This window comes from Cyprinodon tularosa, unplaced genomic scaffold (assembly GCF_016077235.1).
Source record: "Cyprinodon tularosa strain WSP-4 unplaced genomic scaffold, ASM1607723v1 ctg141, whole genome shotgun sequence".
Lineage (NCBI taxonomy): Eukaryota > Metazoa > Chordata > Actinopteri > Cyprinodontiformes > Cyprinodontidae > Cyprinodon > Cyprinodon tularosa.
The window spans coordinates 1,039,044-1,060,149 of record NW_024038232.1 but is presented as its reverse complement, the minus strand read 5'-3'; the positions used below and the strand labels follow the sequence as shown (position 1 = coordinate 1,060,149).

General features: G+C 34.7%; 2 protein-coding genes across 3 annotated transcripts in view; one reads left to right on the top strand and one right to left on the bottom strand.

Annotated features, from left to right (window-relative positions):
• The window catches only part of LOC119779008 (protein kinase C and casein kinase substrate in neurons protein 1-like), a 38,855-nt gene extending 23,904 nt beyond the window's left edge, over window positions 1-14,951 (bottom strand). The window contains exon 1 of one of the 2 annotated variants that reach the window (XM_038278506.1): window positions 14,810-14,951. The gene's annotated coding sequence lies outside the window, so the exon portion shown is untranslated. Of the gene's footprint in view, window positions 1-4,346; window positions 4,486-14,809 lie in introns of those variants that run through there. The other variant, XM_038278507.1, reaches the window with a different exon arrangement.
• Window positions 14,952-16,189: 1,238 nt separating this feature from the next.
• On the top strand, window positions 16,190-20,163 carry rps10 (ribosomal protein S10). Its single transcript, XM_038278504.1, has 6 exons — window positions 16,190-16,299; window positions 16,647-16,796; window positions 18,563-18,737; window positions 19,450-19,527; window positions 19,922-19,977; window positions 20,083-20,163. Exons 2-6 carry the CDS (start codon window positions 16,647-16,649, stop codon window positions 20,122-20,124), a joined length of 501 nt encoding a protein of 166 aa, XP_038134432.1. The 5' UTR covers window positions 16,190-16,299; the 3' UTR covers window positions 20,125-20,163.
• The last annotated feature ends 943 nt before the right edge of the window (window positions 20,164-21,106 follow it).

The window sequence follows — 21,106 nt, the reverse complement described above, 5'->3', positions numbered from 1 at the left end:
TTTAAGGCACTTTTAGATAGGTAAATAGCATAAAAATATCATTGCCAATATTTTAAAATATTATCATTATTACTGTCTCAAAATGCATGGCTTAGAACTTCATCTTTCTTTTATGACTGCTGTCAAACTGCCAGTAGTACAGTACAAGCACCTAGCTCATTTTAATTGGGCAGTAGAAACCTGTTTGTACTTGCAATCTTTGTTGCTAACCCACAACACATCCACTTACTGCCCACACAATTCAACACTCCTTATATGGATACTTTAATGATCAAATCAATCAAACAGAATGTCATAATCTGGTTAAGGTTGCTTATCCATCATGGTGCCTACTCAATCATCAAACAGACAGATTAAGTCTATCAAAATTCCTTGAAAGTTTGCATTTTCCAGTTATTTCTTTTTTCACTGTTCACCAAACAGAGATTGACCTAGCTGAAAATGTTTGCCTATAAAATAGGATCAAACAACTAAAGAGGTCTGCTTCAATCTAAAAATATTGTATAACTAATAAAACTGAACAAGATTTAAAGAATGGTATATTTTCTTTCCCATTTCATAAGAACATTTTGTTAGACATTTTGTTTTTCAGAAAAAATGCAAGGAACACATAAAGCGACATACCTTTTGTTTGACCTAACAGTTAAATGGACTGAAATCAATTAATGATTAATGATTAAAACACCCTCATTCACATGCATACACAAACCCCACCCTCTTAAACCCCCTGAACACACCTTGTGGCTGTATAATTCCAAAAGAGCTTTGTCTTTCCACCAGGACAACGTTGTGCTGCTATCCTCATTACATTTAAAGCATATATTTAGAGCCAAGTTCATCAATAATTTGCAGCGTTGTGTAAACAGATAGAGGAGGTAGCAAACCAGACGCATGGGCTGAAACTTTTTAAGGTTTAATGTAGTCTTGTGTCATTGATAAATTGAAAATTATAATATAAAGAAATGAATCAACTACAGTATGCTGTTGAAGATTCTCAGTCATCAAGGTTAAAGTCATACCAAAAAAGTTAAAAAACAATCCACTGGACTTTGTATCTATGTTTGAAGATGTTCCAATCCCCATCCAATTCAAAATGTCAGAAATAACGTTGAGTTCTACTACAGTCTACTGGTCATCGAAAGACCTTTCTGACGAAACATACTGCAGATGTTAAAAACAAAGAGCTCAGATGGAGACGTAATCATCTCACTAAAAAAAGTTTGCTTAAAAATAAACAAAAGAGGGAAGATTTACCTTTATCCTTTGCACCAGTGAATCTTTCCTGTTTTTTTCTGGAATGTACAATCCAAGTCTAGAAAGTAAAAAACTCTGTCTAGTTTTCCTTTTCCTGTTCACTAGACCGGGTGATTAGTCCCCAGTCTGTATCATGGAGCAGCGGATGCTTTTTACTTTCAGGACTTGGATTATCCTCTGATTGTCAATTTATAGGATGGGATTTTATGGATATTTATAAGAACAGGAAGAATATAGCATAAATTCTATCAAATTATATTGCAATTCAAAAACAAGGTATACAAAGTAAATGAAAACAAGGCGACCAGTGAAGTGAAGCTTCTCCTCCATTTTAATATTCATGTGTCATCCATAATTGACGCCGACCCGTGATGATGTCGTCACCCTCTACAGACAGACAGACAGACAGATAGATAGATAGATAGATGATAGATAGATAGATAGATAGATAGATAGATAGATAGATAGATAGATAGATAGATAGATAGATAGATAGATAGATAGATAGATAGATAGATAGATAGATAGATAGATAGATAGATAGATAGATAGATAGATAGATAGATAGATACATAGAAATATAACCCCCTAAAAAACAACTTTTTTCAATTTATAAACACATAAGATGAGAACGTAATCTAACATGGAGGCACAATATGGACAACAATACCTCATTCAATCGAAAACTAGACAGCTTTCTGTGTAGATGGTTATCAGCTTATGGGAATTTATTTTTAAAGTCATTACTTATCCTCGCTGATGTTTTTAATGTGGTTATTTAAGTGCACAATTGCACAAAGGAAATGCACTAACAAACATCCTTTCTGCATACCCATTCCATATACATACTCTAACAATAAGTTTATGAATTAATCAAGGAATCGATTCTACAAGTGCTGTCAAAGTCAGTCCCCATCCTTTGTTATATAGTTAAGGTTCAGAAGGGCTTGTAAGCTGAGACATCTGATAAGATGGTGGTCAGAAGTTTATAAAAACTGATACTCAGCAAACTGGCACATGAATTGGGGACTGGATTAATTTAAAAGATTTTTTTAGTTTGGAGAATTACGTTAAATTAACTTACGAAAAAATAAGCTCAACTAAATTTCAAAACCAGAACTGGATGAAGATGTTTTAAATATCTATAATCCCCTAAGGGCTCAAAATAAAAAAATAAGAAAAAGAAGCTAAAGCATGTGCATCTATCCCATCATATTCATGTTTTAATTTTGTTATACGTTTTAACTTAACCAGGTGTGATTTGAAGCCATAAATACATTTCTGTACTATTCTGGTATTTTTTATAGGCAGAAAAGTTCATTTCTTTTTTTATTTTTATGTATTTATGTATTTTGGTTGGTTTCCTGGAGCAGATGTGATTTTCATTATAGTAGTCCTTATGATTTTCAGAAAAGCTTAGAAGAAAGGGTCTCCTACAGTAAAATCTGACTCAGCCCTTTCTATTCCAAACTCGATTTCTGGTGTGTTTCAGATCATTGCCTTGTTTGAAATCAGTGTTGTCTAAGCTTCAAACATCTGACTTTAACCATTCCTGCCATATAAAGGTTTTTGATCAGATTACTTAGGAAAAACATTTTTTTTTGTCATAAAATGGAAAGTACCTGAACCCCATTTCCAATGTCTACAGAGACATGTTTAAAACTGATCTGGTGTGAGAAGATATTGAATAAAATAGAATGGCCTCTACTCCAAAAAGCTTAAAACTTGACTGAAACTTGCAGTAACATGAATAAACCAAAAGAGACAATCAATACGTTCAAGGCCGAATTATCCAATTAGCATGATGGGTACAGGCCAAGGGGCCCACACCCACAAGGGACTCACAAGGTCTTATCCATATATGGCAGCCAGTATCAGGCTGTTGCTGATACTTACTTGATATAAATGATAAATAATAAATAATACATAAATGATAGCAATAATAATAAAAAATACGTTGCCTTATACTTTATATGGCAGCTAATAACCAACAAGACACATGCTGATGACAAAACTTAAAACATCTTAATGGACATTGTCGGGCAAAACTATTGTCACCATGGTAGGAACAACAAGTGATGAACTGATTTCACTCTGAGCTATGGAAGCCCAGCAAGTGGACTGGTGAGAAAACTTCAGATTTTCCAATAACTAAACCCCCAGAAACAAAACAGTGTGAATAATTGATTTTATCAATAAATGACCCAGCCCTAGGGTTGGACAAAACAAAACTGAACTGGGTGCCCACAATAACATAACGTGTTTGGAGAAGTCAAGGGGCTGACAAGCCAAATCAGATAAGACTAAACCCTCAATAAAGGCGACTGGATGCCCAGAAGGACTTTGGAGGGAAGAAAGAAAAGGTTTGTTTTTCTACATGTTTCTTTTAAACACGTGGCCATAATTTTTTACACTAGCTGTAAATTTACCAGAGTGCTGCATCTTATCTGACTTGGTGATCGACTCTTCCCAGTGGTTTGGTGCAATTCGGCTTTGTTTGACAGGTTTGCTACTTTTTGTTTTGTTTCTGTCTATTTTCTGTGATCACAGTATTGTTTTTTTTTATCATTGTTTTTCTATTGCATTATTTGGGGGTAGTTGTGTGCTTTGGAGTTTGCACCAATTGTGTGTTTTGTCCTGCTGCGCGTTTGTTGTTCACTGTGCGTTTGCACCTTTTGGCCAACGTACAATTTAACCTAAAATGCGTCATTACACAAAGCGCTTACTTGACCTGGTAACTAGCTAATTCAGCTTTACAGTAAGGTACCTTTTCTGTCTTTTCTTATTCCCTGTTATCCTGTTTGCACATACATTGTAAACAAATGTATCCTGTGCAACAGCAATAACTATATTGGGTTAATACCTTGACAACTAACCACTATGCATTTCTACGTCGATTTACAGGCAAGACTGGGAAACCTTCAAGCCCTATCTGCATAAATCTCAATTTACCTTTCATTTTTTCATCAACACCTGGATAATTCAATTACATAAGCAGATATTAAGTCCAGTTAAATTAAAACATTAATCAAAAATCATGGTTTACATCAACAAAACAAGTATATTAACACAGATCAGAGAAGATACCAAACCTTGGATGCTGTTTCTCCAAATTCCTCACTCCGAGAGATTTCTTACACCTTCACGTCTTGGCTCATGTATAAACCTGTACCTGTATAAACTCGAGCAGTCTCACCTGCCTTTATACACTCGCTCTAAGCCAGAAAGAACTTTGACATTCCCTTTAGAGGACACATCAGTCCGTCAATGATTAGCTACTTGTCTAGGAGGGTGGAGACTCTGGACACACAACGGTCATTCTCAAAAAATATGCTTCAAGTTCAGACAGTGGTGTTCTGCAAAGTTAGGTTTATCACAGGGATAAGGATGGACAGGAAGGACGGATAAGAGACAGTCACAGGGGTGCTCAGATAAAGGCTTTTGTGTGGAGTGCAAACAGAGATGAGTTGACATTAGGATATCAGTTTGCCCCGCTGCATTTGAAAGGACAATAAGAATTGCTGATATGGAGATTAGATAAACATTTGAATCAGTTATTTTAAACTTTATTTAAAATACATGTTTAAATGTGTTTCTTCGTCACATTAAGATAATGACATATTCTCATCCGTCTTTTATGATATCAAAATGAATTAGATCAGTTACAATGATTGATGCAAAAAAAGTCAATAGCCACCTGCTGACTCATTGAGCAGGATTGTTCCCTCAGCCACTTCACTTTAATAAAAATCAACAAAATATTCAGTATCTACACAGGCAGACCAGCCACTCCTCACTGTGTGCCATCTCATCTAATCATGTTTCCTCCCCCAGGGCTCACACTATTTGACCTCGCTCTTATATCCATTACCACAAGAACTAATTTACAGCCAATGACAAACATTGCAGGTCTCCCTTTTTTTTAAGCCCCAGATCAAAAAAGCAATCTCATAACTCAGTTGATTTTTCCTTCTGTTTTGATTGTCTGATCCTTTTTATTGTTTTCAATGAGCTGTTTCAGTTGGAAAGGGATTAGTGCTGATCAAACCTCAAACCAAAATCTATTTTGGGAAGAAAATGTGGATTTCTTTTATGGAGACTAACGAATGCAGATGTGTAAATACAATTCAGAAGAAACTAGATGAGGTTTTATGGTGGTATTTCATGTTCTTAACTGAGCTTTATTTTGAGCCTCTTAACTCTATACTCAAAATCACACTTTAATAATCATCAAATGTCCTTTATTTATAGGATAAATAAGGTATTGATTTCAGTTCAGTTTGATAGGCCATCTAATCTCAAAGCTTCAGTTTACATATAATGACTCCAAAGGATTAAGTGAAAAATGTATTTGCGTTCCAAAATCAGACAATTTCCAGCTTGGTCTGCCTTGACTACTTGTATAAACCAGCCAATCAAACAGCCAGTCAAAAATGCAACCTTTTACCACCAGTTAAGACATTTATGTGCTTAAACACTCTGATGTGGACACTGTTACTGTGGGGTTTAAAGCTAGCCACTGATCAGGGCACAGTGGTGGCGCAGGGGGGAAAGCATGTGACCCATAAACAGAGCCCAAGATCCAGCTTGGCCAGAACAGGTTAGATTTCCAGCCTGTTGATCTTTGGCACATGCTTCCCTCCTTTTCCCTCTCTAAACTCCTTTCCTGTTACTTTTCAATCAAAACTGCTAGTGCCAAATAAAAAATTAAAAAAAGAAAGAGGCTAATCTGAGACACTCTGAGGCTGCGAGAGAAAGAAAGACCGTCAGGTGAAAACAAAAAGGCACAGAAGCTGCACCTTTTGATCCTTTTAAGCCTTCAACCTGACTGACGTGAAAAGTTTGCTGGATTTAGAAATGTTGGCAAACATTTGTAAATATCCAACTTAACACAGATGTTCTCTAGGAAATAAACAAAGAAACTGCTTTGCAACACTAGCAGTACTATCTACTGCCATAATATTTGGTTCTAAAGAGAATTTTATTTAATCTTTCAAAATATTAATAAAACCCTGTTGTACTCTCAAAAACATCTACAGTAGTTAAGCCACATCTTCTCTGTACATAATCATGATATTAGTGAGGTTACAATAAAACATGGATGTCCCTCATATCTTCTTATGGCATTGTTGTCAAACAGAATTCAGAATCAGATAAAAGTATTGGTAGAGTAAAGCTTTACAATAATCAAAGATCAGAAATTAGTCACTAATATTTGGTCAAAGAAAACTGTAGAAGCCTTTTTTTTTTCAAAACACAGAAACTGAAAGCAGACTTTTGAAGGTATTTAAGTTTAGTCTACTAGTGGGAAATAAAGCTCAAATATGCATTAAGGCTTAAACTAAATATTTTAAATGTTGCTAGGTAGTTATTAACTCTACCTGAAAACATTTAAATGAATGACTGCTTTACCTGTATGTACAAGCTTGTGCTTATAAATATATCATTTAGTGTTTCATAAATCATAAGGTCTGAAGAAATGGATCAATAAATAGTTATAGGCAGTGGCGGATCTAGGGGGCGGCTACTTGGGCTGCAGCCCCGGATGTTTCCCCTAGAGCCCCGGATCTCGCTTCTGAGCTGATCTGAGTAAAATATGCAGTACTGGATTTCACCAGATGGTGGCAGCAAAGGCAGGAAAGCAGCCCGTAGCATTCCCGTGCAGAAGAAGTTCTCACCAATGGCTGTTGCTAAACAGACTGATGTTCCAGGGATGTGAAGCTCTGACTGACTCCCAGACGTTGTTTGTCCCGGTGGTGTATGAAATTCTGTTCCCCTTATTTCGGGAATCACATTGTAGCCAGAGAGGCGGACATGGCGGATGGTACCATTTTCACGACGCGTCTGATCGATTTCTCGCTAAAATCAGCTATAATCATGTCACGGTTGCAACATCCAGTTTAATCAGCAGCTGTTGTTTACAAAATTGTAAAATAAATAAATAGACGAGGTGCTTTAAAGCTATTTTGTGTTATTTTAAACGCCAAGAAAATCGTCTTTTTCCAACTTCTATCACTTAAACCTGACAGAAATAAAAGTTAGTCACCAAACAGTTTTCCAACAGTAGTGAGTATTAATCATTTTTCATTGCTGATATCAGAGGATGGAAACTGGCTGATAGCAGGACACAAATATTCCTGAAAAGATGAGAGTGTAGACTTTCTGATTTATCCCGTTCTAATGTAAAATATGACAGATTACTGGATTAAGGACATTCCTAGTATACTACATGATATCACACAAACAATTTTTGAGAATCTGGAAACAGATGCTTTTACTTCCCTAAGATATGGGAGGACGAGAGACTTGATGTTTCAGCTGCCTGAAATAATCTGTTCCTCCTCCATAACATGGGAAGAAATTAATTTACCTGCACATTTTTAACTGTGTTTATTCCTCTTCATCAACAATGAAGTGACATTTGATAATTATTTGCCAAAGTTATGAGGGGGGAATCGTATATTTTAGCCCCCTGATAGAATCCGTTCCCCCTCTGATGATCTTTATGAAATATATTTTCTGTTTAAATGTTTATCTAACAATTCATAAATATTGCCAAAAAAAAAAAAAGTTCAAACCAAAACCACTGGACATTGTTTTCCAAGTTTGAAGATGTTTCTTAATTCCAAATGTCTGGAGCAATGCTATTGCAGACATTTGGAATTGAGAATTAAAATACATTAAATAAAGATAATCCAACAGCTATTTTGGATTTAAAAATATAAAATAATAAATGTTTTAAACATGATATATGAAAAATAATGACAGTTTCACTGGATTTGTTTATTTTTTTCCCCATGTTATGGGGAAACGGATTCTATCAGGCGGCTAAAATATAGGATTTCCCTCTGATAACTTTGGCAAATAATGATCAAATTTGACCAAATCCACAGAGTTTGCTGTTGATGAAGAGAGGGATAAACACAGTTAAAGATTTGCAGGTGAATTCATTTCTTCCCATGTAATCGAGGGGGAATTGTTATGTGTGATAGCATGTAGTATAGTAGAAATTTCTTTAATCCAATAATCTGTCATATTTTACATTAGAACGGGATTTAGAAGAAAGTCTACTCTCTCATCTTCACCCTCGGGGCTAAGCCCCTGATCTCCTATACGATCCTAGATCCTCCCCTGGTTATAGGGTAGAGCTACATGAGTGCTTTGCATCCATGTTTGTTTGTAATCAATGAGTGGTGGCAGAGTGGTGAGGGGATTTACTGAAGCCTGTAATTTAGCTGCTGGAGTCGAACTGTGTGCGCATTCAGAGCCCCCAATGAGCCCAGCATCAGCTGAGCACAGCCTGGGGTGGGCCAAAATGGAAGTGACTCATTTAGAGACAGTGCAGCTGCTAAAAGCCCTGAGAGGTAAACACTCCCACATCCATGCACAAATGAAAGCTTCTGGTTGTTGTTCTCATGAATGAAACCTCCTCAGGCAGCAAGATCTACAGAAAGCAGACCATCATGATTTAATAAAGTAAATGCAAACTACACACTATTGTTAAATCAGCAAAGTGTCAAGCATGACTCACAAAACTCCCAGAAATGTTCTTAACATTATGTCCCAGCCTTGTTTAATACAGCTGTTGCATTTAGATACAAAAGCAACTTTATATATTTATAAAGGCTGTAGCTATCTAACTTAAACCTTTTTTATACATCTCTCACATGAAGTTCATCAGAACAGACTCCTCTTTAAGTGACCTCTGCTGTTTTCTGGTAATTTACACAGAGCAAACTGAGGAAAGAAAAAGGTTGCTTAGCATAGAGTCAGTGTGAGCCGCAGACAAAAACTACAAACACTAAATCTGATTGAAAGAAATCGTCCAGCATCACTTGTTCAAACCCTGTGCTCAGCTACCATCTCCTGCAGACCTTCTGTATGAATCTCAAACCTTCTGATCTACAGCTACCTTTTCTGTGCAGACATTAGATTCATAAGTAGCCTGAAATCTTTCACTGCTTCTTGGTATTTTGCGTCACTACAATAAAATTGTATAAGGAAAACCTTAATTGGTTAAGTCTTAACATTTTCAAAGAGGGACAGTCATTTAAAAGCTAAATATCATGCACAAAAATGCCTTTCCTCAAAATGTTGCAACAGTATCTATGTATCTTTTCCTTTTGAGGACTCTAAATAAAATGTAAATGAATTCAACAGCCGATTGTAGTACAGCATTTCCAGGAGATCCTCCTGGATCTAAAATTGGAACTAGAGCTATTTGAACCAAAAATTTGCAACAGAATAATATTTAACTTGTAAACTGTTCATTAAAAATAAATATGGTTAAATACATTTTAAAGAAATTAATACTTTTACATTATTAATTCAATAAATGCATGTCTTTAGCAGTAAAAGAAAATCACTTAAAACTTGGAATTAAATGTACATGCTTTTCAAATAAGTTATGAATCAGAACAGATTTGATAACAGCTCCCATGGCTTCCACAGCTTTCTAGACTTTAATTATGCCTTAATGGTGTGGTTTAGAGTCAGATAAACAATTTAGTACTTCGTACATTGGCTGATATGTTGAGCAATGGTTGTGCAATTGTGTAATTGAATTCTTAAGATTAAAGAGTATTTAATACAAATTTAAGTTAGAGTTTATACATATATATATATATATATATATATATATATATATATATATATATATATATATATATATATATATATATATATATATATATATATATATATATATATATATATATATATATATATATATATATATATATATATATATATATATATATATATATATATATATATATATATATATATATATATATATATATATATATATATATATATATATATATATATATATATATAGATAAAGCTTTTAAAAGAGAATTGTTTTGTGTGTAAAGACTCGCCCTCTCCACTGTAAAAAAATGCACATGCACAACTCTGTACCCGCTCCCAAAAGGGTACGCCTATTAAACGTGTGCATGAGCATGCAAAGGCTCATTACTCCTCGTGCACGGTCTGTTTAAAAGTTGCTGTTTGCATCACTCATACAAGCTTACTTTCCAAAAGAAGATTTGCAGTTTTTCCACTATGTCAGATTCACCACCGGTAAGTGAAAATGGGGACAGGCACGAATGATTGGCAATTAGGACAGCAACTTATTTTAATGATCTACCCAGAAAAAGAACATCCACCACTATATCTTTTATAAGAAAATATGGATGTATTATTTTTTATTTGTTTAGTTGAAAATGATACGAGATGCAATGTAATATATGACTGATTTTTTTTTATAATTAAAAACCTTACATAAAGTCTGCAAACTTTGTCGGTTATCTGTGCATTAGCCTGTGTTATTGCACAGCAAATAAGTCATTATTACTCAGTTTCTGTACTACATGACAGAAAAGCTTGTAGTTTTCCTTGTTATTTGGACAAAGCACTTATCTCTTAGCAAAGTTAGAAATTGTTGCAAGTGACTGCTAGGATTTTAAAAATGTAGTGCAAGAACAATCATAATTTACTAAGAAAGGCAACAAACCAACATAAAGTAATGCTATAAACCAAACAAACTTACATGTATTTAAAAGTAAAGCCACCAGCATTGTTCCATTCTTTGATTAATACAGTCACTGTGATAACATAAAGCCCTGCTTGATCCTCTGTTTGGCTGTAAACTTTTTCATTGACCCTATAAAGCTGATCTATAGGATCCCCTGAGGAGATAAGACAATCTGCAGGCAACAGCCTCTAAGAGCCTCTTTGCTTCCCTTTTTAATAGTGAGATGGTTTCTGTAATGCACCATCTCCAACAAAGACACACCTGAGACCACTACTGCTTGGCTCAGTGATCCTACAAAAGCATACTTTCTAATATGTGAGCTTTTTTTTTGCAATGTGCAGTTTTTGAGAGTTTCTTATAATTCTCATACTGTCTCTTTGCACATTAAGAATCCAATGATTGGAAGCAGCAACATTCATTTATTTCTTGTCAAACTGATCCAATCTGCCATGGCTGAAAAATCTTAAAAGATTAATTTTGAATGAATTTTTATGCAACAGAAATGGATACATAATTTTATTTCCTGAAAGATGTGAAAACATTTTTGATGATTCGTTTTAAATCTTTTCAGTTTGTGGTGAATCACGGTCACATTTTAGTTGCCATCATTGTGTATTTTGTTATTTCCTGTGCATTCTCCCCAAAACAAGCTATAGACAGTCTATTTCTGCCTAAGACTACAAAGATAACAATCAGAATAAGAAATACTTTAATAATCCCAGAGGGAAATTACTTTTGTTACACGCTCCAGTTACAGTTTTTTATATATATACACACATCCAACTACACAATATAATAAAGATAAAAATAAGAATAAAAAGAGATAAAATATATACACATATAGCTCTTCTTTGTATATATATATATATATATATATATATATATATATATATATATATATATATATATATATATATATAGTGAATATCCAATTAAATTGATAAATCAAGGAAAGTGATACGTGGAGGAGTTATTGGGATTGATGACCACAGGTAGGAATGATTTCCTGTAACGCTCTGTGGTGCAAAGAGAGTTACATACTAATACAATTTATATAGTCACATTTTGATGAAAAATACAAAATTCCATATTTTTACAAGCTCATAGACACATTCTGCTTCCATCCTCTCTTCTTTAAGTTTACTGGTTAATATTGGATGGGTCAGTTATTCTCATACCTTGTTGGCTATTTTTCTCCGATCAAGTCCCTTCATCATTCCCTATTAATATTCCACACTCAAAGGTTTTAGCCTAAAAAAAAAAAAATTAAAAAAAAAAAAAAAGCAAATAAAATAAATTTAAATCTACTGTAAAAAATGAAAGAGAAAACTGTTCCATGTGAAGTATCCTGGATTGGATTTCCAATGTCCAATATCTAATCATCGATATACAATCCAGGTAATTAGTGAATATCAAAGCTGAATCTGATCCAAGTATCTGATGGGTCCATCTCTAAAAATAAGTACTGAATGTATGTATGACGCATGGTGATATTGTATTGGGAATATCAGTATCGGTCAAAACTTGAAAATGCATTATCTGTATCGTATCGGAGATTGAAAATATATCAGCCCCCCCTACTAAAACCTTTTATATATATATATATATATATATATATATATATATATATATATATATATATATATATATATATATATATATATATATATATATATAGTGCAAGAAAAGGAAGGAACAAGAACTATAATGTGAGCGGATTTAATTTAAAATGCAGAACTTCAGCAAAGTGAGCCTTCACATGTTACCTTGCAATGCTGAGCAAGTTCAAGTTTAGATTCAAATAACCAATGGCAATATTTGTAAAGAAATTAAACATGGTAGGTTTTAAAATGTATAAAAGATCTGCTCATCTGGCATACAGCGGAACAACTGTGATCCTCAGAACAGGTAAGATAACATGTTAATTGCATTGATTTAAAACTATGCAGAAATGAAAAAAATCTTTCATGTATAAATTTGGAAAAAAAAAAAAAGGGAGAAAAAAAAACCAAACAATTGCAACTAATTCCTTTCAATTATCTAACAATGGCTGAGAACAAAAAGCACCAGATGTGATGTGCCAAGCTTTTTAAATACAAATGACACAGCTTGCAGACTGCTGCGTCCAGCATAACCATAATTATTTATACAAAGAGAAGGGGAGCGCTAAAAGATAAGATTCGTCTTTATTAATCTCAGTAGCAGCGACACTTCATCTTTCATCCAAAAAAACAGGAAGAGTGCAACTGAGTGCTGCGAATCAAATGAGTCTCCCTAGTTTGTCAAGTGGATAATCCACTTAGCCACTTCTGTATTAAATTAAACCCACTGAGGAATCTGCCTTTAATTAAAACATAGGAAACCACAGATATTCTTCAAGTGGGTCTGAATAAACACATCCTGCTGTCTTAAAAGAGTTTGCTTTAAGGAAGGTTCATGCATTTATGGCTTAGTTTAAATTATTTGTTCATAATAAAGGACATTAGAACAGAAGGGAACAGACACTGCAAGCATATTTACTTTAAATAATAAACTGAGTCTGCAAATCCAACAAGAGTGGGTTAATTATTTTATTATTTATGAGGATATAATGTGGATATTATGTGTGAGAAAAAATCCAGCATAGCAACATCCAAGCTGGAAATCAGCTTTGCAGACCAAAGAAATGTTATTATCAATTGATATGTCATTATTTTATTAGTTGTTTTATCATTTGTAAAAAAAAAATTGATTAAACAGAAGTAAATTAAAATTGATTTAATAGATTAAAATAGATTTGAAAGTAGCACTTTATAATACCTAGCTTCACAAATAAATTGGAACATCTTTGAGTTGTATTGTGCTATATAACAGAAATGTTTGTTAAAGAAATTACAGTTTCAAAGATACAGATGCGGACAATAACTTTAAACGGGGGAGTTATAAAATTATAAAATGTTGAAAGACCTAAAAGGCTGATAAGTTTAAAAAAGCCAGGAGTGTGAGCCAGCACCTTTCTGACCTTTGATCAGGAGGGGCTGGAGCCAAACCCAGGGCCCATTGTAACCGCCCTGTTGTTACTATTTATAGAAGGCTTTATTTTACTCACTCAGTACAACCCAATGCTCAGTCCATCCCAAGAAGGACAAAGGTGCTCTGTCTCTTTGCTAATATATACAGTAGCAAGACCCTTTAGAGTTTGTTTTTTTTTTTTACTTTTTTATAACTCATAAATACAAAGAACCACTCATTAAACATCAACCACCATCCCACTCTGAGAAAAAGATCACAAATTAGATCGACAAAATAAATACCTGGAATAAAAAAGATAAACAATTGAAATTAAACTCTTTCATGCTTTTTCTTAAAAAATCATATTGTAATTTGTTCACTATTTAGAGAAATTCTGCAATTCTATTTCATTATTGTACCTCTCTAAACTACCAGGAACTCTTAAGAAGAAACTATTTAGATTGTTTACTGATCTGTCGAACAGAAAGAGTCCAATAACTGAAGGTGACGTATGTAGCGTTCAGATTTCAGAACCGTGGACAGAGCCCACTTATTAAGCGGAGAGCCTGCATTCAGATGGAGGTCAGCGGCTCTGACCTGATCCAGCACCAGCTGCTCCCTGGAATAAATCAGATGAATAAGGAGGAAATGCAACTCTCCCCCTGGGACAAGTGTTATACTTTAAAAGCAGCCCCGCTCTGCTGCAGCCTGCTCTGAAACTCTACATTCACCACACACTGGGACCGTTACACTCACATCCCTTTAAGTTATTCTAACAGACATATTTTAGAGCCAAACTGAAATTGAGTTAAAATGCCAAATGCATCAGATAGAAGCAGGTGTGGATTAGCAGCGGCACAGCGCCAACTGACTGTAAGAACCTCTTTTAGAGAAAAAAATAAAAAAATGATAAGGCAACAGCTTCCTCTCAGCGACAGCAGATGCGATGCAGTTTCAAATGAAGCCGCTCCTTCATTAAACAGTAGCAGGTTATTAACGCGTCAATAAAATACATTTATGTCTTACCTGGAAAATGTTTGTTCGGTCTTGTTTTAATTTTTTATCATAGGGCTGTGGAGCAAATGCTGCACCTGCGGAGACTATAGTTGGTTCCGCTGAAATGACCCGCCAGATGGGGAGGGGTGATGCAGGGGGGTGAAGTGAAGCTGGGAGCGCTGAGGAAAATTGGACTTAATGGCCACCCTGTCCGGAAGGCTCTTTCAAAATAAAAGCTGCAGGAGTGGCCCACACATGTACTTTTGTAACAAATCTTATTTTAAACCTTTTCTTTTAAATAAACAGCTAAGTAAAATAATCCATTGATTATTATTGATACATAAATAAATATGATTTAATATGTATAATATTTGACAAAGATAGTGGGTAAAATAGCCTTGTCCAGAAATGTACATTCATTCAAAAAGTTGATCTAATTAATTATCAGTTCTTATTAGTTTCTAAAATCATACTTTATTTTGGTAAATTTGTGAATGAGAGAATGGATTTTTGGAAGGTTTTTTATTCTCAGTAAAACTAACAAGGCCTATCATTAAAAAAATATATAATAATAATGGTATGATGGTTTCTGGAGGCACTTGATTAATGGAAAATGGTTTTATCATTATGATGGTTTTACACTTAAATAATGGAAACATGATGGGAGTTTCTCTGTAGTATAAAATCCTGAAAGATAAAATCTGTCCATCAATTTGTGTACTTGTGTTTTTATTATGCATCAGGAGAATAATCTGTAGTGCTTTAGCAAGTCCTCTCTGGATTCATAAAAAAAAAAAAAATAATAATAATATTTAAAAAAAAAATCAGACAAACTAGCCATAGTCAAAATATGAACTTAAATAACTTTTAGATGCATATCACCTTAAGCAAACAGTTCATGTTCAAAAACCAACAAATGTGACTCCAAATGTTCAAAGAAAAGAATCGGCCACTAATACTCCATCTCAGGGGTGCAAAAGATTCAGTACTTGTTTTTATCACAAACACATGATGCCCATCTTTAAATCACAATCAATTATTGAAAGAAGTCTTCAATTAATTTGTTGATGGATTAACGGTTTAGTTGAGTACACACAATGTAAAACATTTTGGTAAAAGAATAACCAACTCAGTCAAGATGTTAAGCAAAAAATCTAGACATTTAGCATCTAAAATTAAAAAGGTCTGTGTATTCTAATAAGAAGAGTATTTTTTTTAGCTTAATCTGGTTAAAACAAAAAAAGCAAAATAATTGTTAATTGCAGCCGTGATTAAACATGTTTATTTTTCTCAATTGCTGGTTATAAGCATCCAAATGCAACCTTTAGGCATTACACAAATAAGCAGTAAAAAAAGAAAATATTGAAATTCTCTTGCAAAAAGCAGCCTTATCATTTCTTGGTGGCACACCCCCGCGCCAGCAGGGGGCGGTACATCCTAGCAGTGCGCGCTGGGTGGATATACCGTCTTGATCAACGATAGTCGTTCCTTCCGGCTCCGGTCCCTTCTCAAGTGGAAAGGTAATGCTAAGCTTGGTGACAAAATCTGAATAAATCTTCAACATCTTAGATTCTGGAAGGGAATACTGTTGAGCGTTTGTTTGATTATACTTTTCTGGATGAAAGTGCTAAACTATTTTTGTCAAAAACGTTTCATTATTGTTGATATTTAATATTTGAGTGAGGAAGTATTCACGGCTTTGGTTATCACGGCCGGCTGCCATTTTTGTCCTCATTAAACTACTAATTTCAGCTTTATTATGTGGAAAACTTTATCTTTCTTTGGCTGTATTTAAACTGATTTTGTCTCTAAAACATTTTCCGGGACCGTTTTAGGAAACTAAAATCTGACTTGTCGCTTTGCACAGATGTTGATGCCCAAAAAGAACCGCATTGCTATCTACGAGCTCCTCTTCAAAGAGGGAGTCATGGTGGCCAAGAAAGACGTCCACCTGGCCAAGCATCCCGAGCTGGCCGACAAGAACGTCCCCAACCTTCACGTTATGAAGGCGATGCAGGTGAGGAGGCTGGACACAGGTTTCCACATTCATCGGGTAAAGCTGGGAGTAGGATCTGTAGCTGCCTCAGAGGTTAAAAATGCTAGCAACACATCCATAGAGTATCTGGGGATCCAAAGATACACCTTTTATATATTATTGTTATTGCTTGGAATCAGTCTTATGGGATTCCAGTAGCTCCTAAATTCAAGGTTAGGAGCTAGCAGTAAGTTAAATGAGTTGCTAAAATATTTAGAATCAATCCATTGAAAAACTGGAGAAGTCTGTTTTTTGTCTTCATTATTAATAGAGCAGACTGTATTTGAGCCCATGTTTGACATTCTGATTTATTGACTTGTCAGCAGTGGGTATGACACAATCTGATAAATCACAATCATTGAATGAATTCTTTAATTGATGTGTTGATGAATTAACCATTTAGTTGAGTATACACATTGTAACATAGGGGTGCTCAAGTCCAGCCCTCAAAATCTACTATCCTGCAACAACTTATGTTTTTTTGGATTGCAACCAACTTAAGATGCATTTACCGCCACCTACCAGACGAGTGTGGTCATCAATGATGTCAGAGGGAAGTTATTAATTCATGCCTCTATGGTATGAACGAATCTGCTTATTTATCAATCAATATCTATACAAGCTCGCATATAAATTCATGTGTGTATATTCACGTGAATACACACATTCTTTATTTAAATACGATTAAATAATCCAGTGTTGTTTAAAAATCTAACTGACAGAATTAGATTTGTTTCCTAAAAGGTTTATCATTGAAAATCCAATTTTTTCTCTGTTTAGTGTTGACTGTAAATGCTGAAGTTCCTGTGAATACCTATTACAGTCCATTAACACATGTTCAACTGTTTCTAATTACAGTGATTACAAGTCCTTGTGTTATGTTTCCCTATTCTGAAAAGAGAACTATTAAGTCCAGTATGACCAATTCTAAGTTGAGATATGACTACCTCTTCTTTCCACCTTCCTTTTGTACAACTATTACCCCCTACAGTCTTTTGAATTTTACATAGATCTGTACCAGTGTCATGATTATCCCAATGTTCCTGCCAAACCTTACAGATTTAATTCTATCCTGACACTTTTGAATGTACCCCATTTTTAACACACCTGAATCAAATGAGTGGCTTGTTATCACGCCTCTGCTGGGCTAAATGAGGGATTGAGCCTTTCGATTCAGGTGTATTTAAAAGTTGCAGGACGGTACCTCTTGAGGACTGGACTTGAGCACCCCTGCTGTAAAACAAACTAGTAAAATTAATAATGAATTCAAGAAGTTAAGCAAAAATTACACAAATATATAGACATTTAGAATCTAAGATAAGAAAAGGGTTATTTATTCTAATAAGAACTTTTAAAATGGTATATTTTTTTGCTTCATCTGGTTAAAACAAATGATGTTAATTGGAATATACTCGACAAGATAAGCAAAATAATTCATTGCACCATTAGTAAGCTGTATTTAAACCTGTTTATTTTTCTTAATTGCTGTTATAAGCATCCAAATTAACATTATTGATCGTAATTTGAAGAACAGCACAGAGGTTAGCATGATTTAAATCTTTTAACGTGATTGTTTGGAGAATTTAAAACTTAAGAGCTTTAAAAAGCTTTGTTCAGATGCATTGCATTAATTCTCCAATTAAAAGGACCAGGAAAAAATTATTCTAACTACAATATTACATCTTTATTACAAGCCTAAATAAGAACATGCAAAACTTTTTTAAATGACCGTTTTTGTTTTTCCTCAGTCTCTCAAGTCCTGTGGGTATGTCAAGGAGCAATTTGCCTGGCGTCATTTTTACTGGTACCTCACAAATGAGGGTATCCAGTACCTGAGGGACTTCCTCCACCTCCCCCCTGAGATCGTTCCCGCCACTCTGCGCCGCCAGACTCGTCCTGAGACTGCAAGGCCCAGGCCAAAGGGTAAGGAATTATTTTCTGGCATTCATATACGGTTAAACAAACTTTGTGATATCACTACCAGTATGCGCATGGCAGGAGACTGAACTTTTAGAGTACCTACATAAACCTATACACCAATAACAATGTAGCCTGTTTTTGTTCTTTTTCCGCTTTTGTAAGCATCCTGGGCTGGTTATTAGCTTTTTAATTTGGACTCTGGGTGTGTCCTAAAAGCAGAAATTTAGACACTATCATTATGATAAAGATCATTTAGATGATGAAACCCATTAAGCTTTAGTATTATATAAGTTTTAAAGTAATTAAATAAAAACTATAAATGTACTACAGGTTTAATTAGATTTCTTTAGTTGTTAAAATGTAATTGTAAGTTAAGTTTCAAATGATTTCATAGGCAGAAAACTGTCATGGTTTAACAGACCGAGCCTGAACTGGGCCTTTTATGTGTAGATAAATAAATATGCATCTACATTTGAAATGCTGGTTTCTAATTTATATTTATGAAGTTGTTTGGGCATTTTGAAAATGGTCTTAATTTCCATCCAAAGAGCTGTTATTGAGGTTACTAGACCGGCACTCATGTCCTTATAAAACTTCAATACATGTGCTTGTTTAGCTCAGAAACATCAATTATGTCTTTACTTGTAAATGCCAATGGCTAAATTGTTGGGTTTTGTTTAAATGATGATTTAAACATTCTTCTATCAACTTGCAGGAATGGAGGGAGAGAGACCCGCCCGCCTCAACCGAGGCGAGGCTGACAGAGATGCCTACAGGCGATCTGCTGCACCCCGTACGTATAAAAACACAAACCATTTAGTGTTCAGAAGTCAGTTGTGTGTGTTTTATTAGATATGGTCTATTACACCAGTTACTTCATGGGCATAGTTATATCCTAATGCTTATAAAATGCAGCAATCAGATTTGTATGGAAATGCTTATATTCAAGGATATCCAGTTTGGAACTTTAACTTAGACTTTAATAGCTGCTTCAAAGATCTAAGGATATGTTATTTGTGTGAATATTTTTAATTTTAGAGGTAATCTTCTCAATCAATAGTCTAACCAGGGGGTTATGGTTGTTGCAAGCAACATTCCTACAGATTTCTTAGAAATGCATAAAATTTAAAGATGTTTTATTGTCAAGCTAGTTGATATAAATTTACATTTTAACCTGTTTTTCACAGCTGGTGCTGACAAGAAAGCAGAGGCTGGCGCTGGAGCTGCTACAGAGTTCCACTTTGTAAGTTCTACTTTTTAAGATTCCAACAGTCCTTGTTGAAATATGACCGCTTCTGTAAAATATAGATGTTATGTATCTGTTTAAATGCCCATACTTCTGTTGCAGAGAGGCGGGTTTGGACGCGGCAGAGGACAGCAGCCTCAGTAAATTTGACTGTTTATTACAAATAAAGAAAATCAAAATCCATACTATGCTTGCAAGGTTTTTTGTGCTCTATTTTAACAGGCTCAAGCTAGCTGTAACAACAGATCTTAAACATCAACAGAATGTCAAAATATCAAGCAGTCAGGGAAAAAATTTGAATCTGAATAATTTGACATTTAGACTTATTTTTTTAGTCTAGCTTTTAAATCAAAGGTGAAAGGAATCTTTGGAATTTTCAATAAAACTTCCTCTGGATCTCCCAGATTCAGGTCCTTCCCTTGTAAAATCGGGATGGGAGGTGTTTGGCAAACATAGATAAACTTGGTTTAAATAGCTTCACTAGGTTCCCTAAACACTTAAAACCATATGCACCCAAGCATTCATGCATCAATATACTGCTTGTAAATGCCTTGCCCAGAGGCACGTCACTGCGAGACAAGAATTGGAGAACTAAAATATAACTAATGCAATTCATTTATCTACTCATTTTACTCCTATGATACATAAATAAAAACTCCTTGGCCACAGTTTAAGTTCGACACTAAATGCATTCTGTGGAGATATCTTGTGCAAAGCTGCACAAAATATCCTCAAACTGCTTGAAAATATTTGTGACATGACAGATTGATCATACACCTCTAGATTTAAAAGGTTTAAGGTTTCAGAATTTTTAAAAAGTTGAACTGTCACCACTTATCCAGCCTACTGCAGGGTCAGATCAGCTCATATTCAAGTGCTCTGTCTGCTTTTTAAGTAATTTATGTCAAAGTGCAGACGTTAAAGTTAACAGTCATATTTGAAAAGTTTCCATGCATTACTGGGTATGTATAACATAAACATCTGTAGGTCTAATTGGGGGGCCTGTATCCAAAATGTTTCACATAACCTTAGAAAGTGTGACTTTTAAAGTGGAGCAATTCACTCCAGGTCATAAGTTCCCCTGACTCTTAACCAAAATAGATGAGACCTCTCAGCTCTGCTAAAC